Here is an 18,805-nt window from a genome sequence, read left to right on the forward strand (position 1 = left end):
ATAGAGCAAAGAATAAAACCAACATGATGCGTAATCCCCATAGCATCTGCACACAATATTTCTTTATTTTCTTTATTTTTTTTTTTACATCGGTGCCTCTAAATTATACAAAAAAAAAAAAAAAAAAAAAAAAAAAAAAAATCCTGAATTTCCAGTGAAACAAATGTTACCTACGCAATTGTCAGGTTTCAAATACTAACATATCCAAAAATTATGAAAAACAAAGTAGAAAAATAATTATTAATGAAAAAAGAAATTTGTGATAGGAAGCGAAATCACTAGATTTTTTGCATGACATGGTCTGTAGGTTCAAACTCCACACGTAAAATTCTTAATTACTGCGAAGAATTTTATAAGATTTGAAAATTTGTTTTTTTGCATGACGTAGTCTAAACCCTGCACATAAATTTCTTAATTTTTTTTTTTTTTTTTTTTTTTTCTTTCATGAACTAGAAAGAGGTTTATATAAAATAATTTTATAAAAGAAACAGTAGGTTCTTTAGAGTGCAATGTAAAATAACATATTTTGGACTAAATTACTTCATGAAGGCATGTGAAGCTTACTAAAAAACAAACAAAAAATTGGCAGGGGAGATAATTAAGTTATGTTGCTTACGTCACATGAATATAATTCAAAATGTCAGAAAAAATTTATTCTGATATAAAATTTCTCGAAAACAATTTTTCATTAATAATTATTTCTCTACCTCACCGTTTTTCATAATTTTTGGATATGTCACTATTTGAGATCTGACAATTACATAGGTACCATTTGTTTCACTTAAAATTCAATATTTTTTCGTTTGTATAATATAGAAGCGCTGATACATCTATATAATCTGCATGTTTGCCAAAAAAAAAAAAACTGCTATCAAATGTGTGGATGCCTGTTAGAACAACAACAACAACAACAAAAACTTTTTTTTTTTTTTTTAAACTAAAATTACCTGATAGAAGGGAACAACTTTTTGTCTAGTGTCAGATGTTTTAAGTGGTGTTGAGTCTCAATAAAAATTTGAAGGCTGATTTTTATAAAATTCAACAAAGTTTTCTTTCTGACTTTAATAATTATCTCTACAATTATATAAATGCAACTTTGTGTGCGAGTTCTTTCCTTATAGACTCTGAAATGGCTGAACGTTCTCTTTAAAATTTACAGAATTTTAGTGTATAAGCCTGGGAGTGATCTTAGTTAAGTTTTGTCTCAGAATACCCTGATAATTACCGATAATCAAAACTGTTTTTTCAATTTATCTATAATCGGTAAAGCCATTTTTTTTCTATGTCATCGCTGAGCAACAAGGATAGAACCACAGGCCGTGAAAACTAATGTGGGTAAGTTGATAGCGTGTCCTTTTCTTTTTTTTTTTTTTTTTTTTTCTTTGCATGACATGGTCTGTAGGTTCAAACTCCGCATGTAAATTTCTTAATTTTTTTTTTTTCATTAACTACAAAGAATTTTATAAGACTTGAAAATTTTTGCATGATGTGGTCTGTAGGTTCAAACCCTGTACATAAATTTCTTAATGTTTTTTTTTTTTCATTAACTGGAAAGAAGTTTATATAAAATAATTTTATAAAAGAAACAATAGGCTCTCTCGAGTGCAATGTCGAATAACATATATTTTGGACTAAGTTACTGCATGGAGGCATGTGAAGCTTCCTCCCGGGCGATTTCATGGATTTCAATAACAATAAAAATATAGGAGTGTGAAATATTCATTGATCATCATTCAATCCCGGGCAACGTCGGATCTCCCTGCTAGTACAAAATATTTCCTATTTCCTATTTTAGTATAATTTTTTCTCAAAAGACTGTGGTGACTTGTTGTCTAGAGATACTATCCTCTGGCTTATTTGGCATAATGTTTAAGATGGTCGCTAATAATCAGGTATAGACTGATATTGATTTGTCATAAAATATGGCTCGATTGCATTTGATTAATGGTTCCAGGAGTGTTGTTTTTTGTGTCGTTTCTTTTAATTAAATAATAATCTTCCCCACTCTTTATCTGTGCCTAAATCAATACGTAGATTCCATGAACAAAGCTTCTTTCTAAGAAGTGCACGCCTGTGGAACTCTCTTCCATTTGCCTGTTTCTCACCTGACTACAACTTGGATGTCTTCAAGTCCAACATAAACAAATTCCTGATGAGCCACCCCCTTAAGTAAGACACTTCATCAAATCTCCAATACTAACCGTTACTACAATACTACCCCATTGATTACTGTAGACGCAATAACACTTATCCCCGAGTGGCCTCCATACCTTAATAAGTGGTGACCACCATGCCAAAAAAGAAAAAAAAAAAATTACTAAAACTAATGAAGCATATACAAGTTTCAAACAAGTCTTTTGCCAGTCCGCTGCAATTAAGTTTGAAATAACAGTTTTGTCGATCTTTGTCTTAATTTCTAAATAATTACTTTTGTTGTTGTTGTTTTTAATCAGTATGGCATAATCACAGTGACACACCGGTTCTCGTTAGACCACTGAAGTTGAGCCTGGTTACTACCAGATGGGTGACCAATTTGGGAATACCAGGCGCTGTATGTGTCAACACCTCCCTGCAACAATTGCAAAAACCTAATAGCATCATACATGCGACTAAGACTCTTTATCTGCATGTACATCTTTTAAACTCCTCGGCCTAACGTTCACAGGAAACATGAGTTGGAACAATTACATTGAGAGCATTGCCAGGACCGCTGCGCAGAAGGTAGGTTCTCTCTACGGTGCTAGAAAGCTACTAACGCCTGAAAGTATCCTGTACCTCTATAAGGCTACCATTCGCCCATGTATGGAGTATTGTTGTCATATTTGGGATGGTGCATCTGCTACTAGTCTCTCGCTCCTAGACAAGGTTCAAAAGAGAGTCGCCAATCTGAACTGTCATCTAAGCTTCAGCCTCTATCCCATCGATGAAATGTAGCATCCCTCTGCCTGTTCTACAAGTACTTTAACGGTGAATGCTCCGACGAACTGTAAGCACTCGTACCCCCTCGACATAAATACCCCTGACAAACCTGACAAGCAGCTAAATCCCACCCCTATATAGTAGAGATCCCTAGATATAAGAGAGCCTTCTACTCCATTAGTTTCTTCCCCAGAACCGCTAGACTTTGGAATTCCCTTCTGGGTTCCTGCTTCCCCAGTTATACTGACATGCAGAAGTTCAAGTGTAACATGAACCAACATTTTGCTGCCCAACTCCCCACACAGTACCCCTGTAGATTATGTCATTGATAGTAGCCCTTACATCAAATTGGCAATGTGCCTTGCTTGGGGTGAAAATGTAATTAAAAAAAAAAAAGATGCATTATTGTTTGAAGAACCACAAATAAATGCAAATCATTTGGACTAAAAAAAAAATATGTGGAGTCAAATTTTTATTTCTTTCCTTTTATCTTGTTTGTTCCTTTTCAACCAAGTCTCAGGCAGCGTGCAGGTCTGAGTAGTTGATATGTAATGATTGCCTTCAACTACGGTCGACCACTTTACTAGACTCTGACAGGGAAAGTAAAACTTTGGATGTTTGCCAAAGCTGATGTGGCTGCGTACTAGGAGCAGGTGAGAGATGAGATAACTTGGGTCAGAGTTTGTAGCTCCACACCCTATCCCACGCCATCTCACCACACCTCATCCCACCCCGCATAGCGATTGCAACTTCTCTGTGCAAATAAGAGAAAATGTGTGGTTCACTTCAATAGTGTTGAACATCTTCATTTTCTGTTTTTGTTGGACTCGCCCTCAAGACTTCAGGGCTTTCAACCAATTCCAGCAAGCTACAACATTGGAAACTCAATTGCCAATAGAACTGCACAAGACTGATAAAAGGTGTCATAACAGCACTAAGTTCCAATCTAAAATATCATACCTAAGATATCATAAAAAAAAAAAAGATTCACTTTAACAGCTTTAATGACCTAAAATACACACACACACACACACACACACACACATACATATGTTATATACATATTAGTGACGGGACAATTCCAATACTTTTCACAATTCTAATACAATTACCAATTCTGATTCTTTATAAATCTCTAAATATTTAACTATGAAAAGTGTTATTTTGCCCTGATTACTGTAAAAACACATCTTAAATGAATATATATTTTCTCAAATGTAAAAACACACTTGTGATAGGGTGACCTATATATTTTAGTTTTACTGGAAGTTTAAATCAATAAATATTTATTTATATATTAATAGAATAGTGTGTGTATTATTTATTTTGTGTCTCACGATTACATCTGAGTGACTGTCGTTTAATTGTTATGGACTTCCATTTCTTGTAATAAATAATTTTACCAAGAATTCCTCATAAGTTTTGGTTTTGGTTTCGGTTTCGATTACAGCTAATGGCACTCCAGTAATCTATATTTTTATAAATAATTTTATAAAGAATTCTTCATAAGTTTTAGTTTTGATTTCGGTTATAGCTGAAGGAACCCAAGTTTATATATATATATATATATATATATATATATATATATATATATATATATATATAATCATAAGTTTTGGTTTCAGTTTCGATTCAAGCTGATGAAACCAAGTCCAAGTATGAATGTATTTTGTTTATTTTGGAAATCGCAACTTTATAATATATAAAAATCGATAGAACATTAACTCTATAAATATATATATACAAAATCTGAAAGAATTAAAATATCATATTTAAGCATATTTTACACCCAGGCTATGCCGGGCGTCTCTGTTAGCTTAGATAAATACTTTTGTAGTTTTAACAAAAGAGCTACAATAATATCAGAGCGTCTCCATTTACACTGAACATCTACAGAATGCCAACATTGATATATTACATATGAATAACCCTTATCCCTGAGTGGCTTCCGGGCCTTAATAAGTGGTGACCACTGTGTAAAAAAAAAAAAAAAAAGAGTCCCCTGTAGAATTTCCACAGGTCCTGCTAGTTATTTTATTATTAGTACCAGCAGTGAAAAGAGTTTTTTAAAAAATAAGATCAAATGAAAAGGATAATTAAAGGAATCGTTTCTGGCATTGGAAAATAGGCACAAATTCTCCAATTTCGATACCTCAAAAAGTTCTGATTTTTCCGATTCATGACTCCAATTAATCATCCTAACACTAATATACATACATACATATATGATGATAATAAGGTTTTTAAAATCTGATATGAATTTAAAATGGAAAAGGAAGAAACAAAATGTCCAACAATTCATCTGTTCAATGGGTTTTATTCAAACAACCGTTTTCAAATGTGAAGTATATCCCTTCAGCGTCCAGTTAGTGTTGGGTATTTAGCATAGAAATATGGATTGTTTTGTCATCTTTTTGTAGTTATTCCATTTGTAAATTATTTGCAACCTGTTTTAATACTTTGCTTTCCAGATAATCTCAGGTTATCAGGAGAGATGGGGAGGTTGGCACAAAAAGCTGTCGAAAGGTTAGCCCTGAAACAGTGCATGTTCTCTTCATCTTAAATTCACACACACACACACACACACACACACACACACACACACACACATTTATTTAAAACTGTACAGAAGGTCAGAAAAACATTGGTACCGTCGGTTTCAAGCCTAACATAGGTAGTAGGCAGGCAACTCGAACCTGTATCATGAAGGAAGAAAAGAATGTGAAAAAAAAAAAAGTGACGTCTTTTCCGTTGCGTCCATTGCCAAACCGGAGGTGGCAAAGGTTTAAATTAAGGCTAGTCAATTGAAAAGACGGGATTAATTTTGAAAATATCAGCAAAAAAAAGCGACCCCTCCTTGAAGAAAAGTGCCCAGTTAAGGATAAAGGAATTAATATTTTTAGCCAATTTTTTATATTTGTCGTCCGAAGTGTTGAACTTCAAAATGATACCGATCTTGTGAAAATGTATTGCCTCTGTAGAAAGCTTTAGACATACAAACATACATTTAAACAGACAGATGAGATTTATTATATTATAGACTAGCCTGGGTGCCCAGCATTGCCCGGGTGTTTGGAGGTGTGTGTTGAAAAAACAAAAATAAGTGGTAGTAGGCAAGCAGGTTTGTACCGCGAAGGAGGAAAAGAAACATGAAAAAAAAAAAAGTGACGTCTTTGCTGTTGTGTCCATCGCCAAACCGGAAGTGGCAAATGTTTAAATTAAGGCTTGTCAATCGAAAAGAAGGGATGACTTTCGAAAACGTCAATGAAAATTATAGAAAAGTACCCAGCTGAGGATGAAGGAATTAATATTTTTAGCCAATTTTTCAATATTTGTCATCCAAAGGGTTGAACTTCAAAATGATAATGATCTTGTGAAAATCCGTCGCCTCTGTCGAAAGTTTTAGGCAGACATACATATAGACAGACACAGATAGGTAAGATTTATATTATAGATGTTAAAATGTTCAATTCTTGAATGCACCTGTTTCATAGCGCAGAAACATGCATATAATTATCATGTCAATTTTCGAATGTCCTCCACCCTGACTCATCAGAAGAATAAAAACTCATTAACTTTAGAAAAAAGGCATGATTACATAAATCAGAAAAGATTAGAAGAGGAGTTGCAATTGTTTTGTATAATATTTATGCCATCTTTGATTTATATATATATATAACCCTTATCCCTGAGTGGCTTCCGGGCCTTGATAAGTGGTGACCACTGTGTAAAAAAAAAATATATATATATATATGAGTAAAATGATTCATAATTTTGAATTGAAAATCAGTTTCAAAAGGAAAAACAAACAAAATCAATAGTTTGTACCATCGTTTCAGAAACAATGTTTTATTGAAATAGAAAATATGTCTTGAACAATAATTTGAAAAAGCATTCCTTTAAAAATCTATCCTTGAAAAACCAGACATCTTTATCAAAATATATTTGGCACCTTAATGATAAAAATATTCCCTTCAATTTAAAATGGAAAATACTAGGATTTTATAAAGCATACATGCCGGGTGACAGATTCTGTGCACTTTGTAGATATGAAGCCCTTAATATATTAAAATATAATGACAGTAAATCCATTCTCTTAAATTTAAAAGACAAAATTCTTATGGGATGCATTCATAAACGTTGGTTTAAATTCGACAGATTTAAACCAACGTAAATCATAAAATTTTATGATTACTAATATATTTTAAACATTTATAATATATAACTTAATAAATATTATTATTATTATTATTATTATTATTTTACTTAGTATTTTATTACCATTATTTTCTATTTTTATTTAATTATCTATTTTAAATTTATATATATTTTTTATTAATATTAGTGCTATAACTATTATAATTACTATTATAAATATTATTATTACCACAAAGATTAATAGTATTACTATTATGGATCTTATTATTCTTAACATGTTTAAACCATAAATAATTCAATTTATAAATAATTAGTGGTTATCTCCCTTTAACTAATAAAGTTTTTTTTTTTATTTATTTAAATGTCATTGTTCAAAAAATGTCAGTTATCTTCCTTTCTGAATTTATTATAATTTTAAATTCAAAAATAGCGTTCCTAAGATAATAAACTGGCAATAATAAATTTATCAGCGTTTCATTTAAAGTATTATAAATAATTATTTCAACCATTCGGAGACAACATTTAATAACATGCCAAGAAATAGATGGAAAAATAATTACAAACTTTAAAAACATGGAAAAAAAGTATGTTTATATATTTTTTATTAGAAATATTAAAAATATTTTCTCATAACCTTACTTTTCCACCCGATTTTAATTTTTATTTATCAACATGAAAATTAGTAACCTTTTTCGTTATTATTTATTTATTTATTTTTTAAAAATATTTCCAGGAATATCTGCCTTAATACAAAAATGCTAATTTATTTTGGTGTCTTTAACAACCCCCCCTCCCCAACTTTTTTTGCTGATGAGGAAACTGAAATATAAAAAAATCTTTTTATCAAATTATTGTTCAAGACATAGTGCCTATTTCAATTAAAACATCGTTTCCGAAACGTTCGTACAAACTATTGATTTTTTTTTTTTTTTCCTTTTGAAACTGATTTTCAATTCAAAATTATGAGTAATTTTACTCAATATTAAAATAGCTCTAGGCTATCTATATCTATCGAGCTTGAGAAGTTTTATCACTGCACAAGCAGTAGGGTCTGGCATATAAAATCAACTCATCTTTGATAAGACAAGGGCATGTTCGAAATCAATGTGTATGTTAAGAGCACAATCGAAACATAATACTTGACTTTTGCATTTTAAACTTTAATTCAAGCCAGTATGTAAAAATAATTTTATAAAATCCACAGTAGGTTCTCTACAGTGCAATGTAAGCTACAATGTATTGTAGACTGCAGAGAAGCATATGAAGCTTCCTCCCGATGCACTACGGTGAGTCCCTGACTAGAACAGGTAATCAATCGATTTGATTAAAAAATGGTTGATTTCATCGATTTTGATAATAAAAGTATAGGAAGTGTTAAACATTTGTTGATCCTCATTCAATCCCGGGCAACGTTGGATATCTTTGCTCCGTTGAAAATCAAAGCAATGATGATGCAGTTTTTAAAATAAATAACATTTATTCATTGTTTTTTAGATTTTAATACATATTTTTTAATAAATATTTTTTAAATAAATATTTTTTAAATAAATATTTTTTAAATAAATATTTTTTAAATAAATATTTTTTAATAAATATTTTTTAATAAATATTTTTTAATAACTATTTTTTAATTAATATTTTTTAATTAATATTTTTTAATAAATATTTTTTAATAAATATATTTTTTAATAAATATTTTTTAATAAATATATTTTTTAATAAATATTTTTTAATAAATATATTTTTTAATAAATATTTTTAAATAAATATTTTTTAATAAATATTTTTTAAATAAATATTTTTAAATAAATATATCCTTTTCAAAGCAAGACTTTTTTTTTTCTTTATTTTGCTGGGATGAGATGAACCTTTGTATGCCATATATATATTTGTTTACTAATATGCCATCACTTATCAAGGCTAAAAGCCATTTAAGGAATAAGGGTTAATGAGATGAGTAGAATATCTGTCGAATAATGAAGAATATTATGAGAGTATTTAAAATGATGAACAGAATGAACAATATTTTATTACTCATGAAGACAGTTTATGACAAGTATTTGTTGGTATTGGATTTGAAGACGACCATGTTGTAGTCTGCAGGGAAGAAATCCTATGGTAACATGTTCCACAATTGAAAAGATCTTGGAAAGAAACATTGCATATAGATATAATAACACCATGCAAGTTACAAAGTAAACCAAATTTATTAAATTTGCCAAAACAATTTAACAATGCAGAAAAGTGCTTTTTCTTTTCTTTTAGAGATAAACAAAGCAAAACTAACAATTACAAAAACTGAATCAACAACAGCAAAAAAAGAAAGAAATTTTTGAATTGAAGCAAAAAAAAAAAAATGCAATTTACTGCAATTCTTGATGAATCTCTTGATATAAGATTGCCAGGGATCTTTTGAATTCTTGTAGCTCGGCTTCAGCTTTGGCCGCATTTTGAAAACTATCGCCAAGTTTATATAGCTTCTCCTGCATCATTCGGTTGTGTTCTTCATACATATTCGTTATATGTTCGTTCATTAAGCTGCATCGTTTTTCAACCTAAAAAAAAGAAGAAACAATTACTGAATGAATGTGGCAAGAAAAATGGGGTTTGTCTTACTGTACACATACATTCGAAAAAGTTGTCAAAAAAAACAAATATATAACAAATAAATGTTATCAAAGGCAAGATAAGTTACTTTTCTACCTAACTGGATATATTTTTCGTGTTTTTATTCAATGTAACATGTTTATTCAGCTCGAAAAGCATACAGTGTTTACCGATGTATTGGAAAATTCAAAATGGCGCCCGACACTCTTTAACACGGTAAGTTCAGGAAAAGATGTTATAAATAATAAACTAGACAAAATACTGTTAGAAATTCGCTCATTATATGTTACCGTGACATAAGTTGACATGTTGACATATATACGGTGTTTTTTAAATAGTACTTTATCTAGTTTATTATTTATAACACCTTTTCCCAAACTTACCATGTTAAAGAGAGTGTCGGGCGCCATTTTGAATTTTCCAATACATCGGTAAACACTGCATGTTTTTCGAGCTGAATAAAAATGTTACATTGAATAAAAACAAAAAAATGTATCCAGTTTGGTAGAAAAGTAACTTATCTTGCCTTTGATAATATTAATTTGTTATATATTTGTTTTTTGACAACTTTTTCGAATCTATGTGTACAGTAATACAAACCCGAAAAATGACATTATCAATTTTGTAACCTCCAATGAAAACCTCAGTATTATGCTCCAATATCATCAGACTCAAAACTAGACAATACATTCACGTGAAAGCTGGACTATCTACCCCAAAATGCAGAAACGTATTAATAGTACAGAAAGTTGGTTTGTGAGATAAATGTTAGGGGTCGTTTGGAAAGATCACATTTTTAACAAGGAAAATATGCACTCGATATGAATGCATTAAAGGAATGCTGATGGAAACTGTCATGAAAAGACAAATGATGTTCTTAGGGCATATCTACATGGCAGCACATCAAAGGCTGTAACCAACCAATTTCTCTCTGATTCTCTCTCCTCTGATCTTGAGCATGTGGTACAATGGGGAAAAAAGTGGCTGGTTACTTTTAATGCATCTAAAACCAAGCTTCTATCTTTACATCATCAACGTTCTGATCCCCATCTGGCATCAATTAAAATGAATGGCTCTCGTCTTGGGGAGGCCTCATGTTTTGACAAGCTTCTGGGCTTGACCTTTACTCCTGATCTAAAATGGAATACATGCATCAAATCCGTTGCCAAGGTCACTGGAAAAATGATAGGATCCTTCTATCGATCGAGCAGATATCTACCTATATAAGAGCCAAGTGTGTCCAAGGATAAAGTATTGCTGTCACATCTGGGCAGGAACTGATAGGAAGATCTTATCTTGCCTTGACAGAGTTCAGAATAGACTTCATAGCCTAGTGGGTGATGCCCTTTTCTCTTCCCTGCAACCTTTTTCTCACAGCAGAGACGTCGTGAGCCTGTCTCTGTTTTATTGTTATTTTCATGGCAAGTGCTCATCTGAGCTCCAATCTATAGTCCCCTCTCGCCAAACATTCACAAGAAACACTCATTTGTCTGTAAACACTATTAATAATTTTCCCCACTTTTCATCTGTGCCTAAACCTAAACGTAGATTCCATGAACAAAGCTTCTTTGTTAGAACTGCACACCTGTGAAACTGTCTCCCGTTTGCCTGCTTTCCACCTGACTACAATATGGCCGTCTTCAAGTCCAACGTAAAGAAGTTCTTGATGAGCCGCTCCCCTTAAGTAATCCAATTTACCAAATTTACGTTTCTAACGGTTACTATGATATTGTCCTTTTGACTACTATACACTCTTTAACCCTTATCCTCGAGTGGCCTCTGGGCTTTGATAAGTGGAAATTCCTTTATATATATAAAAAAAAAACATCTAGTATCGACTCATAGAATGCCAGGATCGAAAAAGCAAGGTCGACCAAGACGCACTTTGATTGGACAACTTGATCGACTGAAACGGATTATTGTTAAAAGTTGAGCTATTTCAGGCTATGAATAGCATTGGAGAGCCATGGTCACCAATGCTGTTAAATGGCAGGGCTGCTGCTGATGATGATGAATAAAAAAAAATTGTTACAGTTTTAATAAACACATCCTTTTTTTTTTAAAACCCTTCCCCCCCACCCCCAACAAGGTGTATTGCCACTAGAATGTACGATTTAGGCTACGGTTTAGGATCATATCTAACAAGGGATGGTGTGGAATTGAGTAGCGAGATGTTTTTTCACAGTACATTTAAACTTCTGTATGTCAGTACAGTCAGGGAAGTAGGAAACAGGGAGGGAATTCCAAAGTCTATTAGTCTGAAGAAACTATTACAGCAGAAGGCTTCCTGGCATCTAGAGACCTCAACAGTGAAGGGGTGGGATTTTGCTGCTTGTTATGTTGGTCGGGAGTATGCACGTCGAGGGGTACAAGTGCTATTAGTTCATCAGGGCACATCTCATTAAAATAGTTGTAAAACAGACGTGGCTGCAATATTGTGGTGATGGGACAGATGTTGGAGCTTGGTTGATAGTGTGGGGCCTATTATTTTTGAGGTTCTTTTTTAGGCCATATTCAAGAGGGAGACTAGCAGTAGATGCACCAGCCCAGATGTGGCAACAATACTTAATGCATGGACGAATGATGACTTTGTAGAGGGATAGGATGCTCTCAGGTGTGAGTAATTTTCTAGCATGGTAGAGGGAGACCACCTTCTTTACAGCAGCCTTGACAATATCTTCAAAGTATTTGTTCCAATTCATGTTGCCTGCGAATGTTAAGTCGAGGAGTTTGAATGGTGAACTCTCACATAGGGTGTTATTTATGATGGCAATGGGTGGTTGAGAATTGTTAAAGGAAATAACCTTAGTATTAAGCATTAGGCAACATGAATTGGAATAAGTACATATGAGATACTGCCAAGTCTGCTGCAAAGAAAATAGCCTTCCTTTATTGGGCTAGAAAACTTCTCACATTTATCAGCATTTGATATCTCTACAGAGCCACCATTCATCCATGTGTGGAGTATTGTTGCTACTTCTGGACTAGTGCACCAACTGCTAGCCGTTTCTTCTGACAGAGTACAAAAAAGAATCTCTAACCTAATAGGTTCTGCACTGTCTACCAATCTCAAGTTTCTGTCGCATCACCACAGTGTCGCATCCCTGTGTTCCACAAGTACTTCCATGGAATATGCTCAGATGAACTTACTGCACTTATGCCTCCACCAATGTAAATACCCTGACCAACCTGACTACCAGCAAAATCCCACCCTTTCACTGTAGATGTCTCCAGATGCTGGAAAACTTTCAGCTCTAATAGTTTACCTTTAGAATTCTCTCCTTGCCCCTGTTTCCCCACTATACCAACATACAAGAAATTTAAATGTAAAGTGAACAAACATCTTACTGACAACCTTCCCACTTAGGTTTTCCCCCTTATAAATCTGGCCTTTATCACATTAGCCCCCATGTCTCAGTCGCAATATAACTTTTTTTCAATATATATACAAAGATTGTTCCAAAAGTATAGTCTCCTATTTTTTTAACTAAAAAAGTTGAAAAGCTATGAAATCAAGAGTGGTACCATTAAAACAAGTGACCTTTTGTGCTCCAGAATTTATTTTTCTACATAGTCACTACCATTCTCAATGTATTTTTGCCAGAAATTCAGCAACGCATGCCCATGACAAAGGCTGCTTTCTTAGAGTCTCACGCCATGAATATCTGAAACAAAGAGATTAAACTTTCAGTTCATGAATGCATAAGTCCAGTCATCATAACAATGCAATTTGCAATCCCCCTCTGATCAATTCAAGTGGAATAAAAAAAAAATAGCAGACATTACTTTTGGAATGCCCCTTGTAAACCTAAAGTGACTGGGTTTTCAAATTGGATTTAAATAGCATTTAAACTGAAAAATTAAATTTGATTCTGACTAGCCAATGTTCATTTATTATTATGTATCAGATTACATGAAATAGACTAACACACTTCTTCTCTACAATTTATTAAAAGAAAAAAAATACTTAGTCCAATTTAGCAGTATGAAGAAATTCTTACATAGTCATCTTAAAAGAAAAAAAAATCAGATAAGGGGAATAACTCTTATTTTTTAGTGAGAGTTATCGTTCCTTACTTGTTTTTTGGTCCCCTAAAAAAAGGAGGGTGGACCTGTAAATTCACTCTTGTCCATTCGTCTGTTCGTCTGCCTGCACTTTTCTTAATAAATACGCCTTGAAATTTTGCACAAACATTAAACATGATATGAGTAAAAAAGTAACAGAACGGATTTTATGGGAAAACTCTAGTTGCTCCCCACCCCAGGGGTGCCTTTTGGGTTAAAATAGCTAAAATTGACACTTTTGTGCTTATTAAAAAAAAATTGATTAACAGACAGCGCCTTTTCCTCTCTTAGAGAAGTGAGGGCAGATGGTGCTGGAGGACCTTTTAGCAGTTCACAAATAGTGGAAGTATGGATAGTTGGTAAAGAATGAGGGGAAAGACATAAATAAGGTTGCCTCAGCTCTATTCTTTAATGAGAGTTTCTTTTGAAGCTAAGTGTTAACCTCTTTTGACCTTTAACTGTACCTCTAATTCTTTCAAGCTCACTTTGATCCTAGCCTGAAAGTGTATTTTAGTTTCACTTTCACATATGACACAACAGTGACATGTCACTATATATATATATATATGTATATATAAGAAACAATAAAAGTAATGGAAATGAAATGTTTACCCCGATGCAAGCAAGAGTAAACTTCAATCTAATATAAATATTAGTATTTATATATTAATCGCAACCAAATAAAAAAAGCTCAATAAAAACACAATAGAGAGTAGAGCTTGTTATAAGAGAAAAAAAAAAGAAATTAAGACTGTAAATTAAAATTTACAATTAAATTTACTGCTCGACAGAATACTCCAAAAACAATTTTCAAAGTCCTTATTCCGCGAAGTTTCAAAGAATACTATTCTTATTATTCTTTTCACCAGAGGAATGAAAGAAGTTAGCAAATTATAATTGTTGCAGAGCTAGAAATTGCATATATATGTATATATATATACATTTTTTTTTTTTCTGTGGAAATATATTTTATTTCCTTATAATGTATATCAATCCTTATTTAAGAAGCTCAATGTAATTACAGAGTAATATAATGAATGAATGACAAAAGTTTATATTCCAAAGTTCATGATGTGACCATCTTACAATTTATCCCTTTAATTCAGTTGACATTTACAATTCAATGTCAACTGAATTAAAGGGATAAATTATAAGATGGTCAACATCATGAACTTTGGAATATAAACTTTTGTCATTCATTCATTATATATATATATATATATATATATATATATATATATATATATATATATATATATAAACCCTCACATCTTTCCTATCAACAGCAGCCTGGAGCTCAGAGGCTTTTGCAGACCACCAATCTTCTTTCATTTTCCTCAATCGGTGCCGAACATCCCTCCTGACACTGAGATAAGCCGACCTCTTCGCTGCAGAATTCTTGTCTGATATCCAGACCCTGTGCAAAGAGTGCATCCGGTCTTAAATACCCTGAATTTCAATGTCATTTTCTTCGAACCAATCCTGATGCTTCCTCTTGGAAAGTCCTAGTACTTCGCTTGAACATTCATAGATGGCATCCCGCAATTTCTTCCAGGACTGTTCAATATCATTGTTTATCACAATTTCGTTTAACTTCGCATCTAACTTAGAAGATAATTCTTTCTTTTCAGTGTTCAGTTCTTTCATATTCAATGGTTTTGGCATCTTAATTGTATGCCTTCTGTCCTTAGGTCGTAGTTTTAGTGATGTCTTGCATCGAATCAGGGCGTGATCCGACAGCCAACATGAGTCATGAAATGAACGACTCAAAAGAATATCTCTCCTGTTTCTTTTCTGGGTTATAACAAAGTCAATAAGATGCCAATGCTTGGACCTTGGGTGCATCCATGTGCTTTTACAACGATTTGGCTGCTGAAACATAGTATTTGTAATGAAGAGCCCATGTTCACTACAAAATGACAACAAGCGAATTCCATTGTCATTTATTTTCCCCATACCATGAACCCCAATCACATTTCCCCATGTCTCTCTGTCCGAGCCTACCCAGGCATTGAAATCTCCCATCAGTAAGATCTTGTCATGAAAGCTTATGTTTCTTACTATGTCACCAAGCTTTTCGTAGAAGTTTGTGGCTTCTACCTCTTCTGCATTTAGAGTTGGTGCATAGCAACTTACCAGTGTCAGTCCTGTTCTAGCTATGAGTCCCATTCTAAGGGTCATTAAACGATCGTCTGCCCTGAGGAAGAGCCTCCAGAGAGTCAGCAATATTTGATTTTATTGCAAAGCCAACACCGGAACTATGCCTCTCCCCCTCCTTCCGACCTGACCAAAAGAACGTGTAACCTTCGCCAATTTCTTTCAATTCACCTGATCCCAAAAGATGTGTCTCAGACAAGGCAGCAATGTCAATGTTGTATTGTTTCAGTACTTTTGCAACTTCCTCTCAAAAGAATCATCACTATCAAGCAATGTGTTCTTACATTCCATGTTCCAAAATTGAACGCATGCTTTGTATTTCGAATTGAGTTTCTGTTTCAACTGCACAATTGGATAGCCAGTCAACAGCAGCAAGATGACAAGCTTTTGTGTGAACAAGCTTTTTTTAGGGCTCCTTTTATCACCCCCTCCCTGTCTAGGGAAAGCAGTGCTACATCTAGAAAAGATCTGCTTTGCCACATAATAGAGGACACGAACTGTGCAATTGTTCACAAACTTTTACACAAGAATGGCCATCACCTACTACGCCGCCAACTGTGCAGAGTACCAACTAAAGGCCTCCAGTGGTATCCTCCACCTGCCTCCACCACCAGTACCCCATCGCCAGTGGACTTTGCCTGATGGAACTTTTTGCTTACCTTTTTGTGTGTTGTAAGAAAGCAGAGTGAGCAAACTCATGGCTACCAACACAATGATTTGATTTAAGTGGTAATGGCATGTGTAGAACCATTCACACTTTTTGAAACAGCTGATAATATCAGTTGGTGCAAAATATGCCACTGAACTAATGAACAGCTGCATCTTAGGGTTTGTAATAGAGTTTTCCATCACTTAGGTAGACTGTCAACCAGACTTAAGAGCCACTACCTGCCCATGAAGTGAGATATTGCGCGCCAGACACCAACCTGGGATTTCAAACTCCGCACTTTATATATATATATATATATGTGTGTGTGTGTACATATATATATATATATATACACATACATACACATAAACACACATACACATATATACACATGCATATAAGTGCATGTGGAGCTAGTTGTCCGTTGACCCTAGGAGGGTTCATCCGCCTTTTGTAAGGTTTGTTTTTGATCCTTCTGGGAGACTAGCCACCCTCCTCACCAGGCAAGCTAGTGGGAGAACCAGTTTAGTCACCGGTTACCTGACCATGCAGCAGGTAGTACTGGGTTACATGGTACCAGTAACACATTACGTGACCTGACATGCGAGGGTATTTTATGAGGGTCTGAAAGAAGTTTTTGGACCTCAACAATGTGGTACTTCACCCGTTATGGGGCAGATGGTACAACCTTGTTGACTGATAAGAATAATATCCTTAACCGCTGGAAGGACCGTTTTGAAGGAGTGCTGAATTCTTCTTCTGATGTTGACGATGATGTTTTGAGTTCTTTGCCTGCAAGAATCCAAATACCAGAACTAGATGTGATTCCTAATTTTTCTGAAGTTCTTGCAGCTGTAAAACAAATGCTACTGAGAAAGTGTGCAGGTGATGATGGTATACCGGCTGAAATATTCAAGTTTGGGGGGAACACACTTTTGAAAAAACTTTTGGAGTTATTCATCAGGATCTGAGAAAACGGTTCTGTACCTCAGGATTTCAGGAACTCGTCAATAATCCATCTCTTCAAGAATAAAGGAAAGCGTATTGATTGTGATAACTACCGTGGAATATCATTGCTCTCTGTGGCTGGAAAAGTACTAGCCAGGGTCATTTTGAACAGGATAATCATTCATCTAGTAGACAAAATTTATCCTGAGATGCAGTGTGGTTTTAAATCTGGAAGGAGAACCATCGACATGATCTACTGTTTACGCCAAGTTGCAGAGAAGGCACGCGAGAAAAATCAGGATCTGTTTGTCGTTTTTATCGATCTAACCAAGGTGTTTGACTCTGTCAACAGAGTCACACTTTGGAGGTTTTTAAAAAAGTTGGAATCCCTGAAAAAATGTTAAATGTAATAATATCCTTTCACGAGAATATGGAGGCACGTGTAAGAGCAGACAGAAAGTTCTCTGAGTCATTCAAGGTAAAAACCGGTACGAAACAGGGTTGTGTTATGGCACCTGTGCTCTTTGCCATCTTCTTTTCAATCATGCTCGAGCATGCTTTTAAAGATTACACACAAGGTGTCCATTTGGAGTTTAGAAATACCGGGGGTCTTTTTAATCATCAAAGATTCAAAGCTAAAACACTAACAAGAAGTAAAATGGTTTGTGATTTTCTTTTTGCAGACGATGCTGCACTCGTGGCCACTTCATTTGAAGAAGCACAAGAATTAGTTGACAAGTTTTCCAATGCCGCAAAAGCATTTGGTTTGACGATTAGTATTAAAAACACAGAAGTTATCTACCAATCAAAGCCCACCCCGTTGCAGCAAGGTGGTGTTAATATTCCAAGACCAGAATATGTGGAACAGCCTCAGAAAATCTTAGTGAATAGACAGCCTCTAAAGTATGTTAAATCCTTTGCATATCTCGGCAGTAAGGTGAATTCGTCAGCATCACTTGATGATGAGATATTGAACAGAATTTCAAAGGCGACTGATGCCTTTGGCAAACTGCGGTCAAGAATATGGAATGAAAGAGGTTTGACTCTAAAGACCAGAGTCTCAGTTTATCGTGCAGTGATTGTTTTGATACTCCTGTATGGATTGGAAGCCTGGATCCCATACCATAGGTAGACTGAGCAACTGGATACATTCCATAAGCGTTGCTTTCGCAGTATATGTGGATTAACATGGAAAGACAAGGCCCCTAACTCGGGATTGTTTGCTAGGTGTGACATTTTAAGTATTGAGGCCTTCCTGATGAAGTGTCAGCTTCGGTGGGCTGGTCACCTTGTTCGCATGGA

General features: G+C 34.1%; 1 protein-coding gene across 1 annotated transcript in view; it reads right to left on the minus strand.

Annotated features, from left to right (window-relative positions):
* Positions 1 to 9,265: 9,265 nt before the first annotated feature.
* Positions 9,266 to 18,805, minus strand: part of LOC145279947 (follistatin-related protein 3-like) — a 221,894-nt gene continuing 212,354 nt past the window's right edge. The window contains exon 5 of the mRNA XM_080131550.1: positions 9,266 to 9,632. Coding sequence (XP_079987676.1) covers positions 9,441 to 9,632 — 192 coding nt within the window. The 3' untranslated portion in view covers positions 9,266 to 9,440. The remainder of the gene's footprint in view (positions 9,633 to 18,805) is intronic.

Source organism: Euprymna scolopes, chromosome 7 (genome assembly GCF_053919585.1).
Source record: "Euprymna scolopes isolate OS-2025 chromosome 7, ASM5391958v1, whole genome shotgun sequence".
Classification (NCBI taxonomy): Eukaryota; Metazoa; Mollusca; class Cephalopoda; order Sepiida; family Sepiolidae; genus Euprymna; species Euprymna scolopes.